Source organism: Microcaecilia unicolor, chromosome 2 (assembly GCF_901765095.1).
Source record: "Microcaecilia unicolor chromosome 2, aMicUni1.1, whole genome shotgun sequence".
In the NCBI taxonomy this organism is placed as follows: Eukaryota; Metazoa; Chordata; class Amphibia; order Gymnophiona; family Siphonopidae; genus Microcaecilia; species Microcaecilia unicolor.
Genome location: NC_044032.1, coordinates 509,793,150 through 509,811,039, shown reverse-complemented (window position 1 = coordinate 509,811,039; position 17,890 = coordinate 509,793,150). Strand labels below are relative to the sequence as shown.

The following is a 17,890-nucleotide window of genomic DNA, read 5'->3' as shown; positions in this document are numbered from 1 at the left end:
AAAAAAGTGCCCTAAATGACCAGATGACCACCGGAGGGAATCGGGGATGACCACCCCTGACTCCCCCAGTGGTTACTAACCCCCTCCCACAAAAAAAAAAAGAATTTTAAAAACTTTTTTCCCCAGCCTGTATGCCAGCCTCAAATGTCATACCAAGCTCCATCACAGCAGTATGCAGGTCCCTGGAGCAGTTGTTAGTGGGTGCAGTGGATTTCAGGCAAGTGGACCCAGGCCCATCCCCCCCTACCTGTTACACTTGTGGTGGTAAATGGGAGCCCTCCAAACCACCCTCAAAATCCACTGTACCCACATGTAGGTGCCCCCCTTCAGCCATAAGGGCTATGGTAATGGTGTAGAGTTGTGGGCAGTGGGTTTTGGGGGGGATTTGAGGGGCTCAGCACCCAAGGGATGGGAGCTATGAACTTGGCAGGTATTAAACTTTTTTTTTGTTGTTACAAGTGCCCCCTAGGGTGCCCGACTGGTGTCCTGGCATGTGAGGGGGACAGTGCACCACGAATCCCGGCCCCTCCCACGACCCAATGCTTTGAATTTGTTCGTTTTTGAGCTGGGCGCCTTTGGTTTCCATTATCGCTGAAAAACGAAACTGCCCAGCTCAAATCCGCACAAATCCGATGCATTTGCCGGGCACAAACCGTATTATCGAAAAAAAAAGATGGGCGTCCATTTTTTTCAAAAATACGGTCTGTCCCACCCCTTCACGTACCCGTTCTCGGACACAGACACCCATGGAGATGGGCGTTCGCGTTCGATTATGCCTCTCCACGTTTCAATATTGTGCCCCTTGATTCTGCATTACTGCTCTGTGTTTCTCATTTGCAGTTTGTACTCTTGACTACAATACCTACCTGACATTGCTTATTTTGGCATCCAAACAAGGTAACCTCTTAAATTGTTTTGTCTGTAATCCCCTTCTCTGAATCTACTAAACACCCTCTGCTCCCTTCCCACCCAGTGGTCAGGCACACATTTGGTGGGTACTGTCTCCCCTTTTTCTAAGATACTTTTCTAAATCCTGCCCTGGTCAATACCTCTTCTCTTGAATACTACCCTTCATTCCCTTTTCCATTCCCGTCTCTTCAGTCTCCTTATGAGCCAGAGGATGTGGTAACAGCATTTAGCATATCTGGATTTATAAAAGGTTTGGACAAGTTCCTGGAGGAAAAGTCCATAATCTGCTATTGAGACAGACATGGAGAAGCAACTACTTGACCTGGGATATGTAGCATGGAATGTTGCCACAATTTGGGTTTCTGCCAGATACTTGTGACCTGGCCTGGCCACTGTGGGAAACAGGATGCTGGGCTGGATGGACCACTGGTCTGACCCAGTATGGCTACTTTTATGTTACGCTAATTCCACCTCTGCATTGTCCAAAACTGTACATACGGCACAAGTCTCCTCTGTTTGGATTCCCTTAGGTGCTTCTGCTGCCATAGCCTCTTATGGCACTGCTATTTGCTGCTTGCAGGTGGTTGTAATTACAAACAACCATCTTGCTGTTGTCTTAAAAAGGCCTAAACGACCAGATGCACGAGTTAACTGAGTTTGTTACTGACACCTGTACTGCTGTTGACAATATTTTTGCTCATCTTGGTGGTGTTTGTGCTCTCCTCAACAAAAATTGTTGCACCTTTATAAACGTTCCCATGTTGTTGTTGGTGCTATACATGATATGTTGGATGTCACCTATGTTGGAATTGAAAATTATGAGTCCTTTTAATTTTAATTGGTTGTCTTCTATCTCCTCTTGGGGCACTCTTCCATGGTTTTCTACTTTCCTTGCTTGGACTCCTTGTCTTGCTATTCTGTTTTGTTGTGGCTTCTCCTGCCTCCTTTCCCCCCCCCCCCCAACACTGCATCCTTGTGCAACAGACCAATTTCTAACATAGCATGCCCCCTGTTGTATCTACCTATGTCCCTCTTATGTAATATCAGTAGGTTTCCTCTGCATTCTTTGCCCCTCTTCCTATCTCTGCTCCCTCCCACTGATCTTCTTTCTTCCTGTTCCCCTCTTTATTGCCCTCTATTTCCCATTTCTCTAATTTACTTCCCCTTGGCTCAACTCCCCAGTATACCGCTTGGCTTTCAACTCACTCTTTGCCAGTCAAGGAGGTGTCTGTGTGCTCATCGGTTCTGCATTTTGTACCTTTATTCTAGCTCATGCTGCTCATAATCTGTCCCTTGTCTTTTCTGATTCCTCTGTGGACTCTTGGTGCTCAACCTTGGAATCCTGGTTTCCTGCTCTAGGAGGAACCTACATAAGTACATAAGTACATAAGTAGTGCCATACTGGGAAAGACCAAAGGTCCATCTAGCCCAGCATCCTGTCACCGACAGTGGCCAATCCAGGTCAAGGGCACCTGGCACGCTCCCTAAACGTAAAAACATTCCAGACAAGATTATACCTAAAAATGAGGAATTTTTCCAGTCCATTTAATAGCGGTCTATGGACTTGTCCTTTAGGAATCTATCTAACCCCTTTTTAAACTCCGTCAAGCTAACCGCCCGTACCACGTTCTCCGGCAATGAATTCCAGAGTCTAATTACACGTTGGGTGAAGAAAAATTTTCTCCGATTCGTTTTAAATTTACCACACTGTAGCTTCAACTCATGCCCTCTAGTCCTAGTATTTTTGGATAGCGTGAACAGTCGCTTCACATCCACCCGATCCATTCCACTCATTATTTTATACACTTCTATCATATCTCCCCTCAGCCGTCTCTTCTCCAAGCTGAAAAGCCCTAGCCTTCTCCGCCTCTCTTCATAGGAAAGTCGTCCCATCCCCACTATCATTTTCGTCGCCCTTCGCTGTACCTTTTCCAATTCTACTATATCTTTTTTGAGATACGGAGACCAGTACTGAACACAATACTCCAGGTGCGGTCGCACCATGGAGCGATACAACGGCATTATAACATCCGCACACCTGGACTCCATACCCTTCTTAATAACACCCAACATTCTATTCGCTTTCCTAGCCGCAGCAGCACACTGAGCAGAAGGTTTCAGCGTATCATCGACGACGACACCCAGATCCCTTTCTTGATCCGTAACTCCTAACGCGGAACCTTGCAAGACGTAGCTATAATTCGGGTTCCTCTTACCCACATGCATCACTTTGCACTTGTCAACATTGAACTTCATCTGCCACTTGCACGCCCATTCTCCCAGTCTCGCAAGGTCCTCCTGTAATCGTTCACATTCCTCCTGCGACTTGACGACCCTGAATAATTTTGTGTCATCGGCGAATTTAATTACCTCACTAGTTATTCCCATCTCTAGGTCATTTATAAATACATTAAAAAGCAACGGACCCAGCACAGACCCCTGCGGGACCCCACTAACTACCCTCCTCCACTGAGAATACTGGCCACGCAATCCTACTCTCTGCTTCCTATCTTTCAACCAGTTCTTAATCCATAATAATACCCTACCTCCGATTCCATGACTCTGCAATTTCTTCAGGAGTCTTTCGTGCGGCACTTTGTCAAACGCCTTCTGAAAATCCAGATATACAATATCAACCGGCTCCCCATTGTCCACATGTTTGCTTACCCCCTCAAAAAAATGCATTAGATTGGTGAGGCAAGACTTCCCTTCACTAAATCCGTGCTGACTTTGTCTCATCAGTCCATGTTTTTGTATATGCTCTGCAATTTTATTCTTAATAATAGCCTCCACCATCTTGCCCGGCACCGACGTCAGACTCACCGGTCTATAATTTCCCGGATCTCCTCTGGAACCTTTCTTAAAAATCGGAGTAACATTGGCTACCCTCCAGTCTTCCGGTATTACACTCGATTTTAGGGACAGATTGCATATTTCTAACAGTAGCTCCGCAAGTTCATTTTTTAGTTCTATTAATACTCTGGGATGAATACCATCAGGTCCCGGTGATTTACTACTCTTCAGCTTGCTGAACTGACCCATTACATCCTCCAAGGTTACAGAGAATTTGTTTAGTTTCTCCGACTCCCCCGCTTCAAATATTCTTTCCGGCACCGGTGTCCCCCCCAAATCCTCCTCGGTGAAGACCGAAGCAAAGAATTCATTTAATTTCTCCGCTACGGCTTTGTCCTCCTTGATCGCCCCTTTAACACCATTTTCGTCCAGCGGCCCAACCGACTCTTTGGCCTTTAAAGCTTTTCTGCCTCTGGTCTTTTTCTTACCCTCATGTATTTCCTGTGTAATCCACTTACACCCTAGGTCCCATACCCTTATTCAAATTGCCCATTTTGATGACCACCTGTCTTCCCCCACTGCCCCACCCTGACATGACCTTTGTCCCTACCCCCATAGCTTAATCATTAATTGCTGTTAAACCTTTCCCTGATATGTAATACAAGGCTTACAGCAGTAAAGCGAATGCTACATACCTGTAGAAGGTATTCTCCGAGGACAGCAGGCTGATTGTTCTCACTGATGGGTGACGTCCACGGCAGCCCCTCCAATCGGAATCTTCACTAGCAAAGTCCTTTGCTAGCCCCGCGCATGCGCGGCCGTCTTCCCGCCCGAAACCGGCTCGAGCCGGCCAGTCCAGTATGTAGCAAGACAATACTCTTAAGGGAAGACACAACTCCAAAGGGGAGGCGGGCGGGTTTGTGAGAACAATCAGCCTGCTGTCCTCGGAGAATACCTTCTACAGGTATGTAGCATTCGCTTTCTCCGAGGACAAGCAGGCTGCTTGTTCTCACTGATGGGGTATCCCTAGCCCCCAGGCTCACTCAAAACAACAACCATGGTCAATTGGGCCTCGCAACGGCGAGGACATAACAGAGATTGACCTAAAAAAATTTTACCAACTAACTGAGAGTGTAGCCTGGAACAGAACAAACAGGGCCCTCGGGGGGTGGAGTTGGATCCTAAAGCCCAAACAGGTTCTGAAGAACTGACTGCCCGAACCGACTGTCGCGTCGGGTATCCTGCTGCAGGCAGTAATGGGATGTGAATGTGTGGACAGAAGCCCACGTCGCAGCTTTGCAAATTTCTTCAATGGAGGCTGACTTCAAGTGGGCTACCGACGCAGCCATGGCTCTAACATTATGAGCCGTGACATGACCCTCAAGAGCCAGCCCCGCCTGGGCGTAAGTGAAGGAAATGCAATCTGCTAGCCAATTGGATATGGTGCGTTTCCCTACAGCCACTCCCCTCCTATTGGGATCAAAAGAAACAAACAATTGGGCGGACTGTCTGTGGGGCTGTGTCCGCTCCAAGTAGAAGGCCAATGCTCTCTTGCAGTCCAATGTGTGCAGCTGACGTTCAGCAGGGCAGGAATGAGGACGGGGAAAGAATGTTGGCAAGACAATTGACTGGTTCAGATGGAACTCCGACACGACCTTTGGCAAGAACTTAGGGTGAGTGCGGAGGACTACTCTGTTATGATGAAATTTGGTGTAAGGGGCCTGGGCTACCAGGGCCTGAAGCTCACTGACTCTACGAGCTGAAGTAACTGCCACCAAGAAAATGACCTTCCAGGTCAAGTACTTCGGATGGCAGGAATTCAGTGGCTCAAACGGAGGTTTCATCAGCTGGGTGAGAACGACATTGAGATCCCATGACACTGTAGGAGGCTTGACAGGGGGCTTTGACAAAAGCAAACCTCTCATGAAGCGAACAACTAAAGGCTGTCCTGAGATCGGCTTACCTTCCACATGGTAATGGTATGCACTGATTGCACTAAGATGAACTCTTACAGAGTTGGTCTTGAGACCAGACTCAGACAAGTGCAGAAGGTATTCAAGCAGGGTCTGTGTAGGACAAGAGCGAGGATCTAGGGCCTTGCTGTCACACCAGACGGCAAACCTCCGCCAATGAAAGAAGTAACTTCTCTTAGTGGAGTCTTTCCTGGAAGCAAGCAAGATGCGGGAGACACCCTCTGGCAGACCCAAAGAGGCAAAATCTACGCCCTCAACATCCAGGCCGTGAGAGCCAGAGACTGGAGGTTGGGATGCAGAAGAGCCCCTTCGTCCTGCGTGATGAGGGTCGGAAAACACTCCAATCTCCACGGTTCTTCGGAGGACAACTCCAGAAGAAGAGGGAACCAGATCTGACGCGGCCAAAAAGGAGCAATCAGGATCATGGTGCCTCGGTCTTGCTTGAGTTTCAACAAAGTCTTCCCCACCAGAGGAATGGGAGGATAAGCATACAGCAGACCCTCCCCCCAGTCCAGGAGGAAGGCATCCGATGCCAGTCTGCCGTGGGCCTGAAGCCTGGAACAGAACTGAGGGACTTTGTGGTTCACTCGAGATGCGAAGAGATCCACCAAGGGGGTGCCCCACGCTTGGAAGATCTGGCGCACCACTTTGGAATTGAGCGACCACTCGTGAGGTTGCATAATCCTGCTCAGTCTGTCGGCCAGACTGTTGTTTACGCCTGCCAGATATGTGGCTTGGAGCACCATGCCGTTCCGGCGAGCCCAGGTCCACATGCTGACGGCTTCCTGACACAGGGGGCGAGATCCGGTGCCCCCCTGCTTGTTTACATAATACATGGCAACCTGGTTGTCTGTCTGAATTTGGATAATTTGGTGGGACAGCCGATCTCTGAAAGCCTTCAGAGCGTTCCAGATCGCTCGTAACTCCAGAAGATTGATCTGTAGATCGCGTTCTTGGAGGGACCAGCTTCCTTGGGTGTGAAGCCCATCGACATGAGCTCCCCATCCCAGGAGAGACGCATCCGTGGTCAGCACTTTTTGTGGCTGAGGAATTTGGAAGGGACGTCCCAGAGTCAAATTGGTCCAAATCGTCCACCAATACAGGGATTCGAGAAAACTCGTGGACAGGTGGATCACGTCCTCTAGTCCCCCAGCGGCCTGATACCACTGGGAGGCTAGGGTCCATTGAGCAGATCTCATGTGAAGGCGGGCCATGGGAGTCACATGAACTGTGGAGGCCATGTGGCCCAGCAATCTCAACATCTGCTGAGCTGTGACCTGCTGGGACGCCCGCACCCGGGAGACGAGGGACAACAAGTTGTTGGCTCTCGTCTCTGGGAGATAGGCGCGGGCCGTCCGAGAATCCAGCAGGGCTCCTATGAATTCGAGGTTCTGCACTGGAAGAAGATGGGACTTTGGGTAATTTATCACAAACCCCAGTAGCTCCAGAAGGCGAATAGTCATCTGCATGGACTGCAGGGCTCCTGCCTCGGATGTGTTCTTCACCAGCCAATCGTCGAGATATGGGAACACGTGCACTCCCAGCCTGCGAAGTGCCGCTGCTACCACAGCTAGGCACTTGGTGAACACCCTGGGCGCAGAGGCGAGCCCAAAGGGTAGCACACAGTACTGGAAGTGGCGGGTGCCCAACTGAAATCGCAGATACTGTCTGTGAGCTGGCAGTATCGGGATGTGTGTATAGGCATCCTTCAAGTCCAGAGAGCATAGCCAATCGTTTTGCTGAATCATGGGGAGAAGGGTGCCCAGGGAAAGCATCCTGAACTTTTCTTTTACGAGATATTTGTTCAGGGCCCTTAGGTCTAGGATGGGACGCATCCCCCCTGTTTTCTTTTCCACAAGGAAGTACCTGGAATAGAATCCCAGCCCTTCTTGCCCGGATGGCACGGGCTCGACTGCATTGGCGCTGAGAAGGGCGGAGAGTTCCTCTGCAAGTACCCTCTTGTGCTGGAAGCTGTAAGACTGAGCTCCCGGTGGACAATTTGGAGGTTTTGATGCCAAATTGAGGGTGTATCCTTGCCGGACTATTTGCAGAACCCACTGATCGGAGGTTATGAGAGGCCACCTTTGGTGAAAAGCTTTCAACCTCCCTCCGACTGGCAGGTCGCCCGGCACGGACACTTGGATGTCGGCTATGCTCTGCTGGAGCCAGTCAAAAGCTCGCCCCTTGCTTTTGCTGGGGAGCCGCGGGGCCTTGCTGAGTCGCACGCTGCTGACGAGAGCGAGCGCGCTGGGGCTTAGCCTGGGCCGCGGGCTGTCGGGAAGGAGGATTGTACCTACGCCTGCCAGAAGAGTAGGGAACAGTCTTCCTTCCCCCGAAAAATCGTCTACCTGTAGAGGTAGAAGCTGAAGGCTGCCGGCGGGCGAATTTGTCGAATGCGGTGTCCCGCTGGTGGAGAGACTCTACCACCTGTTCGACTTTTTCGCCAAAAATGTTGTCCGCACGGCAAGGCGAGTCCGCAATCCGCTGCTGGATTCTATTCTCCAGGTCGGCGGCGCGCAGCCATGAGAGCCTGCGCATCACCACACCTTGAGCAGCGGCCCTGGACGCAACATCAAAAGTGTCATAAACTCCTCTGGCCAGGAATTTTCTGCACGCCTTCAGCTGCCTGACCACCTCCTGAAAAGGCTTGGCTTGCTCAGGGGGAAGAGCATCAACCAAGCCCGCCAACTGCCGCACATTGTTCCGCATGTGCATGCTCGTGTAGAGCTGGTAAGACTGGATCTTGGACACGAGCATAGAGGAATGGTAGGCCTTCCTCCCAAAGGAGTCTAAGGTTCTAGCGTCCTTGCCCGGGGGCGCCGAAGCATGTTCCCTAGAACTCTTAGCCTTCTTTAGGGCCAAATCCACAACTCCAGAGTCATGAGGCAACTGAGTGCGCATCAGCTCTGGGTCCCCATGGATCCGGTACTGGGACTCGATCTTCTTGGGAATGTGGGGATTACTTAATGGCTTGGTCCAGTTCGCAAGCAATGTCTTTTTCAGGACATGGTGCAAGGGAACAGTGGACGCTTCCTTAGGTGGAGAAGGATAGTCCAGGAGCTCAAACATTTCAGCCCTGGGCTCGTCCTCCACAACCACCGGGAAGGGGATGGCCGTAGACATCTCCCGGACAAAGGAAGCAAAAGACAGACTCTCGGGAGGAGAAAGCTGTCTTTCAGGAGAGGGAGTGGGATCAGAAGGAAGACCCTCAGACTCCTCGTCAGAGAAATATCGAGGATCTTCCTCTTCCTCCCACGAGGCCTCACCCTCGGTGTCAGATACAAGTTCACGAACCTGTGTCTGCAACCTCGCCCTGCTCGACTCAGAGGAGCCACGTCCACGATGGGGGCGTCGAGAGGTAGACTCCCTCGCCCGCATCGGCGAAGCTCCCTCCGCCGACGTAGTCGGGGAGCCTTCCTGGGAGGTGGCCGCGGTCGGTACCGCACGCGGGTACCGACGTCGGGGACCTCAACCTGGGCGATGGGCCAGCCGGCGCCACGCTCGACGGTACCGGAGGCGCAAGCACCGCCGGTACCGGAGGGGTAGGGCGCAACAGCTCTCCCAGAATCTCTGGGAGAACGGCCCGGAGGCTCTCGTTTAGAGCGGCTGTAGAGAAAGGCTGTGAGGTCGATGCAGGCGTCGACGTCAGTACCTGTCCGGGCGTGGAGGCTGTACCGGGCTGTCCAGAGCGGAGCGCATCGACACCTCCTGAACAGAGGGTGAGCGGTCCTCTCGGTGCCGATGCCTGCTGGGTGCCGAATCCCTCGGCGACCCAGAGCTCTCGGTGCCGACATGGGGAGGAGACCGGTGTCGATGCTTCTTCGATTTCTTCCGAAGCATGTCACCGGAGCTCCCCGGCACGACGAGGAGGACGTCGAATCCATCCGTCGCTTCCTCGGGGCCGAGACTGAAGAAGGTCGATCTCGGGGGGGCTGTACCGCAGGAGCCCTCAGGGTAGGAGGAGACCCACCCGAGGGCTCACCGCCACCAGCAGGGGAATGGACAGCCCTCACCTGCACTCCACCCGATGCACCACCGTCCGACGACATCAGCAGACGAGGTCCTGGTACCACCGACGTCGATGCAGCTATCCGATGTCTCGGCGCCGATGCAGAGGCCCGATGCCTCGATGCACTCGATGCAGGGGCGGCCGAGGAAGATGGTCTGGACGCTGACGACGTCGATGCACTCGAAGATCCCGGTGCCGATGCCGACGAAGAGCCCGAGAACAACACGTTCCACTGGGCTAGTCTCGCTACCTGAGTCCGCCTTTGAAGAAGGGAACACAGACTACAGTTCTGAGGGCGGTGCTCGGCCCCCAGACACTGAAGACACGACGAGTGTCGATCAGTGAGCGAGATAACCCGGGCGCACTGGGTGCACTTCTTGAAGCCGCTGGAAGGCTTCGATGTCATGGGCGGAAAAATCACGCCGGCGAAATCAAAAGCCGAAATGGCGAAAATGGAAGCACCAAAAATTTAGAGGGAGAAAAAATCTCGACCGAGGCCGAAAAGAGGCCTACCCCGACGACGAAAGAAAACTTACCGGGGCAAAAAGCTGGAAGTACGGGGAGGATTGACACGAAACCCGGTCGAAGGGTTTCCGGAGCACTTCCCGACTAACAAAGCTTTCCCGAAGGAAAAAAACACGCTCAAACAGAATTTGGACGCGCGAGGTCGACTTTCCGGGGCTCGACACGGCGAAAACACGACCGTACCGAGTGCGGACAAAAGAAGACTGGCCGGCTCGAGCCGGTTTCGGGCGGGAAGACGGCCGCGCATGCGCGGTGCGCGCGGGTGCGCGAGGGCTAGCAAAGGACTTTGCTAGTGAAGATTCCGATTGGAGGGGCTGCCGTGGACGTCACCCATCAGTGAGAACAAGCAGCCTGCTTGTCCTCGGAGAATAGTAAGCTCACATATTGTTTTGTAGTACTCCTCTACAGTACAGCTGCATGCTTTCCACCTCATTATTGTCTCAATTTTTTGTAATGTACCCTTTTCTTTGCTGTATGCTCTCAACTGTGTACTAGGATTATTTTCCCAGTGTAGTGCCCTTTCCACTTTAGTGCCACCTCGAGTTTCTCCTGCACAGGTATGTCTCATGATTTTGGCCACTGGTCCTCTCCCAGGTATTTCTCCCGCTATATTTTTCCTTCCTGTTCATTTCCTATGCTACTTTCCTTGTCTAGATCCCAAAAAAGTCCCAGTGCTCGGTATAACTCCATCATTTTCACCCTCTCTGGAAGGAGAGTCTATGGAGTGACCTCTTTGGCACTGGACAAAGAATCACCAGATAAGCAGTAGTAAGCTACAGATGAGCAAAGCTGCTGGAAAAACCTAGCTCACTGACAAAGAGGTCAGAACAAAAAGGGACTTTCGCACCTGGTGACAGTTGACCTGTTTGTGTGTGAGGGAGGGAGGGAAGTAGTGTGGCTCCCTGCAGGGGTTTGCATTACTGCCCCCCCTATCATTCATATCCAATAAAGAGTTGTTATTGAACTTTTGCTCCAAGCAGATTACCCTTCACCCCATTCTATTTAAAAGTTGTCACTGCTGCTCTGAGATACTTCCATGCCTTTTTGGAAAAACAATACTTCATAACCATATTACTGCTGTTTTAGGCTAAACCAATATTTCCATGCTGGTTACCCCATTTCTTTGCCATCATCTTCTTGTGTTTATCATGTTTTATTGAATTCTCTTTCTAATGTCTCAGTCACTTCTTCCAAGTTCATTCTCTATAGTTCCCGATATTGTTGGTTGATTTACCTCCTTGAAGCTTCATATCATGATCCCTAGTTCTGTTGCTTCCTTTCCCTTGGTGCATTGATAACTTCAAGATATTTGATATAGAAGTTTATGTCCTGTAATTTTCTCTCATATTTCCGCTGCAGACCCAGCACCATTTTGGTTGCAATTTCTAGGGCTGGCCCTTAGGCCAGCAGAGACAGCCACACAGGCCCCCCATGCTTAACTAAGACAGCTTTTTTTCCCTTCTCATATCCATCTCCCTCTCTCCCTCCCCTACCTTGGTAATCAAGCTGCTATACTCCTGCCGTACCTCCAGCTAACCTTCTACCTCACTCCCACTTTGGTTTTGCACTTCTCAGAGGGATAGCACGTCATTATTGCCTTTTCAGCTACACCTCCTAATAAATCCCTAGCACTTCATTTGAAATTTTAAATCCCAAGCAGGGGTGTGTGTGTGTGTGTGGGGGGGGGGGGGGGGGGGCAAATTAGTTTGCACAGTACCCTGCAATTGCTAAGGCCAGCCCTGTCTCTTACCTATCTAGAGAACATATACACTAATGCAACACCAGGAATGTTGAAAAGAAGTCTTCCAGCTATTTTCTTTCTTCCCTTGTTAGAGCACACTGTTCTGTCACTATTAAAGATGTAAATTGCCTGGATATATGAAACTGAAGGAAAAGAAACAAAGAAATGAGATGATTTTTGCAAATAATTGTAGTTGAGCAGCAATAGAGGCTACTGTATAAATTCATTTGATATTTTCTTTAAGGTATGTTAGGAAACCTGAAATGTATATCTCTGTTTTGGAATGTATATGGCACTACTACTGTAGGCATACTAATAAGCACCAGGACTGAAATGCAAAGCATTTATGAGAAGGAGCAGGGGAACTCAGTGTAATGAATTGCTTAACTCATTTCAAAAAGAAATATGTTCACAAGGATTCAAAAAAGTGTGCCAATAACTTAATAGTTTATTAGTCAGTCAACAATATTACAAATATTTAAAAATTACTTAATATAAATAGTTGGCAGCAAACTATTCCATTACAGAGTTAAATTACCAGTACAACAGACAGACTGGAGGTTTAGACACCTGGAAGATAACAGTAAAACAAACTAAAAATCAATAACAAAAGAGATTTAAGCTGAAGGCGATCACCTAGTGTCCATAAAAGCATGGGTTCTCTTTTTTTTCTTATTTTGTTAGAAAAAAATAAAAAACTGCTTTAACACCCCATTAAGAATACAAAATAAAAATCAACTGAAAATATTAATTTGCATATCAAAGAACCATTTATAATTACAATCCAAACACTCCGTAAACCACTTGTGCGATTCTATACAGAAACTCGGAATTAGAAACTAGTTGCTTTAATATTACAAAGATTTCAGCTCAAAAAATAATTCAACTTAAAATAAAACTTTAGCAATTAACATCATAAAATTATATACTTCCACATAAAATACAAATAATATTAATGACAAGAATATGAAAAATTCCAAGTATTTTACTATCTAAATAATAAAATAAAAAAAAAATCAAACGAACAAAACACAAAACAAAAAATAGAAATATGCATGAAAAAAGTCTCTCCTTTGTTAGCAAAACACTATCCAAAATAACTACAATCATTTACATCAGTACAAAGATTTCTGGATTTAAAAAATAGTTGCAATGACAAAAGGGGGCATCTTTTTCTTGACAGTAAAAAATGACACTGTGGATAAAATCTGCAAAATATGCAATGAAAAAAATAAATTTGCATTAAAAAGGTTTACACTGTTAATTTCTTTTATACAAATATTAGAAACAGTATTGCACATCACAACACAGAATCGAGGTTAGTCAGCCTTCCAAAATGTGTTATATTCAAGTTTTGTAGCATCTTTGAGGAGAGGCCTTGTGCAGCCAGATGCAACAGGGATAAAATATCAAGTGTTTTCCATACACAAATATATAAATGCTAAATGTTTTCCTTCTTAACAAAAAGTGTGGATTTTTTATTTTCTTCTTCTTTTTTGTTTTTTTCTTTTTTAAAAGTATTTTCATTTTCCTCCACAGTCATACTCTGGGGGAAGCGAGATGCACATCTGGGAGGGGGAGGGGGAAACAAAGGTAAAGAAGCTTTAAAAATACAAAAATACAATCAAAATCAACTAGCAATCTTCTACAAAAATAGTAAAATAAATATGATTTGTAAAAATAAAAAAAATATTCAACACAGTGTTGAACAGTTAGAAAATATGGATTTAGTACATAAGACATGGAAAGAGGAATTCTGCAAGCAGTCAGCTCTAGCTGCTCCTGACATAAATGAAGTAACAAGTAAACCAGATCATTTCTGCTACGTTTATCCCCATCACGTAAGGGTAGCTTTGTGTGATAGTTCCTCCCTATTCTTTTACAGATCTGTACTTAAGAGGAAGTGATTTTCCACATCTACCATTATTTTCACTTCAACAAATTCTCATTGTTCTTTTAGTGTTTGTTATTAAATATACTAAAAGATCTTTAAATTATTAAGCAGAAAATGTGATAAATATTAAAAAAAAATCACTTGCAGGTTTAAATGACACCTAAATTACCACTGCAAAATCTAGCAATTTTTTCTGTTTTCGTTTCTAAATTCCAAAAATTGAGGTATAGCAAAGGAGATGTCATCTGTCAAAAAAAGTGTGCCTCAAAATAGCTGACTGTCGGAAAAATCTCTCACAGAGATATATAAAAATAGTGCATAACAAATGTCAAAATGGATCAAGGTTTGGCAGGGTTCAGGTTAGAAAAGAAGACTCCATAAATTTCTGGAGGATCATGGTTAAGTTAACAAATAGGGGACACTGACAAATAAATTAGTAAAAAGCTCTTCTTAAAACAGCATCAACTTTAAACATTAAAAACTTGAACCACAACCACGAGAAAACAGAGTTAGACATGAACCACATATTGTACAGTACAAATAACGTACACTGCTGACAACCAATAGAAGATCGACACTTTGCTTACATGTAGGATTGTCCCAAGAGACTACACGGAGCAATACCCTTATAAATTTCTCTTTAGAGTCAGACTCTGGTAATTCTGCACGTGCAACAATTTTGTGGGACACTGAGGCTGCAGAATAGTTTGATGTTCTTTGAGAACAAAACAGGACTAGTTGCAAAAAAATAAATACTCAGAACTGACAAACCTCACAGGATCTGATTTTCTAATCAGAACCTGATATCTGGAAAATAAAAGTCAAGATTAAATATTGTCCCATGTCAATTTTGCTGCACCCTCCCTACCGGCCAAATTTAAAAGCTAGGTCAATACTAGAACTCCTTCATTAAAGTAAGAAAACACTATCCAGGACTGTCAAGTAATTATTTGTCATGTAACAGTGACCTCAATATGACAGAAGGCCACAATGCGCACAGGTTAAACATGTAAGCAAGTTTTAAGCCCAATTTCACTGTTGTCTTAAAGGTAAAATTTAGTTTATTCTGCAACTAGCTGTGTATTGTCTGTATACTACACCATCTCCATTTTGACTTTACTTCAGTTGTTTTACTAAAGCACTATGCGTCCTTTATATAAGTACAGCTTTGATTTATTACTTATAGTTTTCACATTTGGTGACTGGTTAGCAGTGTGCTGGCCATCTTTGGTTTGTAGAGGAAGTCTTTAACCATGAATAGTGAAGGGGCTTAAATGAAACAAATTACTTTTGTAGTTATTCTGCTTCTAGCTTGTTATTCAAACTTGCATCTATACTACATCACTCCACACCAATTAGAACCGCACATCACACAACTTGCACAGGGATTACAATATTACATCCAGTCTGCATAAATCGAATTCCACTACCGACCAGGTCACAAAATGGCTGCACTTACAAATCTAAAACTAATTTGCATATTGTACACATGTAGGACATCTTTAACGAGTCACAATAATGCATGCAAGTATGCTTTTTTGTAAAAAGGTTTTTTTTTCTGAAATTTGCACATGCTACCTAGAATTGAGAGCCTTTTTTTTCTTTTTGAACATTTGCAATAACTTACCTCTGGTTAGTTAATAGTTCTAGTGCATGCATATGGTGTATACACGTAAACAAACATGCAATTTTCTTCACATTCTAAACCTATGGCAGTTTCGGCCATATTGTGCTGCCTGCATTTTTGTCTACAATGCAGTGTGTCAAATGTTTTCAATCCCGTATTAATAGGTGGCATTACACACAACACCTATATAGCAGCAAAGCTAATACAGCTTGTGATTAAAAATGTTTAAAAATAGCTAATAAAATCAGATTAACTTGAGGTATTATTTTTTGCAAGTCAAAATGGAGAGCAAAAATCAACCCTAATTTTTTTTAGTTTATGTATATACTGAAAATAGCAACAATAAAAATAAGCTTTTTTGTAGCAGACATATTCCATCTTCACTATTATTTTGCTACCTTTGGTAAATTACTGGGGCAGATCTTGAAGTTAGAAACCCATGTTTAGAAATAAGTGCACGCTTCACCCACTAAGTATAGCAGCAAACTGTGTGCCCCTATGCAAAAAACATTCTCTTATCTAGTTTTAACTTTACATATAAAAATAACTTGGAAAAAATACAAACAAACCATTTTATTTTAACATGAAAATATCACAAAAATTAGTAAGCCTGAGATGTAGGGTTTTGGTGAAAAACAAGAGGCTTGTAGTGTTTTGGCTGCTGATAAAGATGCACGTATTGATAGCAGGGGTGAAAAGCAGAAGAATGCACTTATTTCTTCTGCATGTCTGTATCTTCAAACACAGTAAGCCACATGCACCCTTCTCTCCTTATTTAGCTGCTGGCACAGAATGCTTAGTTCCAGCGGAAGTGGATCTGACGTGGCCGGTCAGCGCCCTCCTTTACCAATGGCTTATGGAATTCCCGTCCTGCACGAGAGTGGATGTTCGCCCAGCAGAACTCACAGTAATACTGCAGGCAAGTGACATTGGCACAGAAAAATGGAGCAAACTTTCCACCACAGCGTGCACCCTGGCATTCATCACACATCTGGTCGTCCAGCACATATGGCTTTACCTCCACCTGGGAGAGGAAAAAGGAACAGGCACACATTAGTACACTCTCTCCACCTATCTTTATGTCAGAACCAGAGAGGCACACATCTCAAATCTAACCTGGGGTCACAGAAAGTGAGATTAAGAACAGCATGCTTGCTCCACATAGTACAGAACAGATTACCAATGAACTCTAAGGCCAGTCTAGACTAGATAATAAAAGCTGCATTTTAAAAGGTGTCCTTACAAAATAAAAGCACTGCTTCTCTCATAATCAAAGTAGGGCAGAAAATTTTAATTTTAGGAGTATGATTTTTAATTGTAACCTGAAAACATTAAACATTTATTCCAATAAAAGTACACTGCTTTGACAAGTAATGTATGTTTCTCACACTACACACAATTGCTCAATGAGAAAAACTGCTCTATATATTACACTGCTTTAATGGCCAAGATTGAGAGCATGAATGGAATGCAAAAGTCATTCCATCAGTGAACTTAAACAGTGATTTTCTCCAGTTAAATTCTTATAATTGACTAACTGTGGATTTGAAATTGAAGACAGAGTAGGTTGAGTAAGAACTATGTTCTGTTGTAACCAACAGATTCACGGGCCAAATGTTTTATTCTGTATTTTACAGGCTATGAAAAAAATATGCACTTGGAATCTAGTGCATATATTATAGAATACAGTTTACCTGCAACAGGTGCTTTCTGCAGATATTAAAAAATCAATCATAAGTGGGTGATGTCATTAATTGGCACTAGGATAGAACAGTGAGCTCAGAATTCGTGCAAAGTTCTGAGCATCTGCAACCCTTACTCCTGCCGCAATTCTGGATGACCGTGGAGCACAGAATTCAACATTTTTGTACAGAATTTGCACTCTGAGGGTAATTGGCTGGCTGGCCACCCTCCCTGAGTCTTGGAGGGCCATCCTCAGTCTTGGCTTCCCCATCTCCCCCCCCCCCCCCGCCAAGCCTACATGAACACACACACTGGTGGTCTAATGGCCTCTTCAGGGGCAGGAAAGAACCCCACTCTTTCCTGCCCACTGCCACCGCTCTCTGGCTGATGCTGCCGCTTCTTCAAAATGGCCACCAAGACTTCAAGCGGTAATCTCATGAGACTGCTACAGGAAGTCTTGGCAGTCATTTGGAAAAAGCAGCAGCAAAGAGTGGGGTTCTTTTCTGCTCCAAAGATGTACTCTTGATGCAGCTCCTCCTCTTACCTCGCAGGTGAGTGCAGGGGCGGCTGAAAACAAATATGGATGGCATGTGGGTGCAGGGAGGGGGATGTAAAAAAAGGTGGAGTGGTGGAGGTGCTGTGAAAAAGGTAGGTGGCTGGATGAAGGCTGTAAAAAAGGTGGATGCTATGTGTGGAAAGCAGGGGCTGTAAAAAAAAAAAAAAGGTGGACGCTATG

The 17,890-nt window shown here is 46.1% G+C and overlaps 1 protein-coding gene across 1 annotated transcript in view; it reads right to left on the bottom strand.

The window, feature by feature from the left end:
• Positions 1 to 12,386: 12,386 nt before the first annotated feature.
• The window catches only part of CPEB2 (cytoplasmic polyadenylation element binding protein 2), a 226,951-nt gene continuing 221,447 nt past the window's right edge, over positions 12,387 to 17,890 (bottom strand). The window contains 1 exon segment of the mRNA XM_030191195.1: positions 12,387 to 16,495. Coding sequence (XP_030047055.1) covers positions 16,268 to 16,495 — 228 coding nt within the window. The 3' untranslated portion in view covers positions 12,387 to 16,267.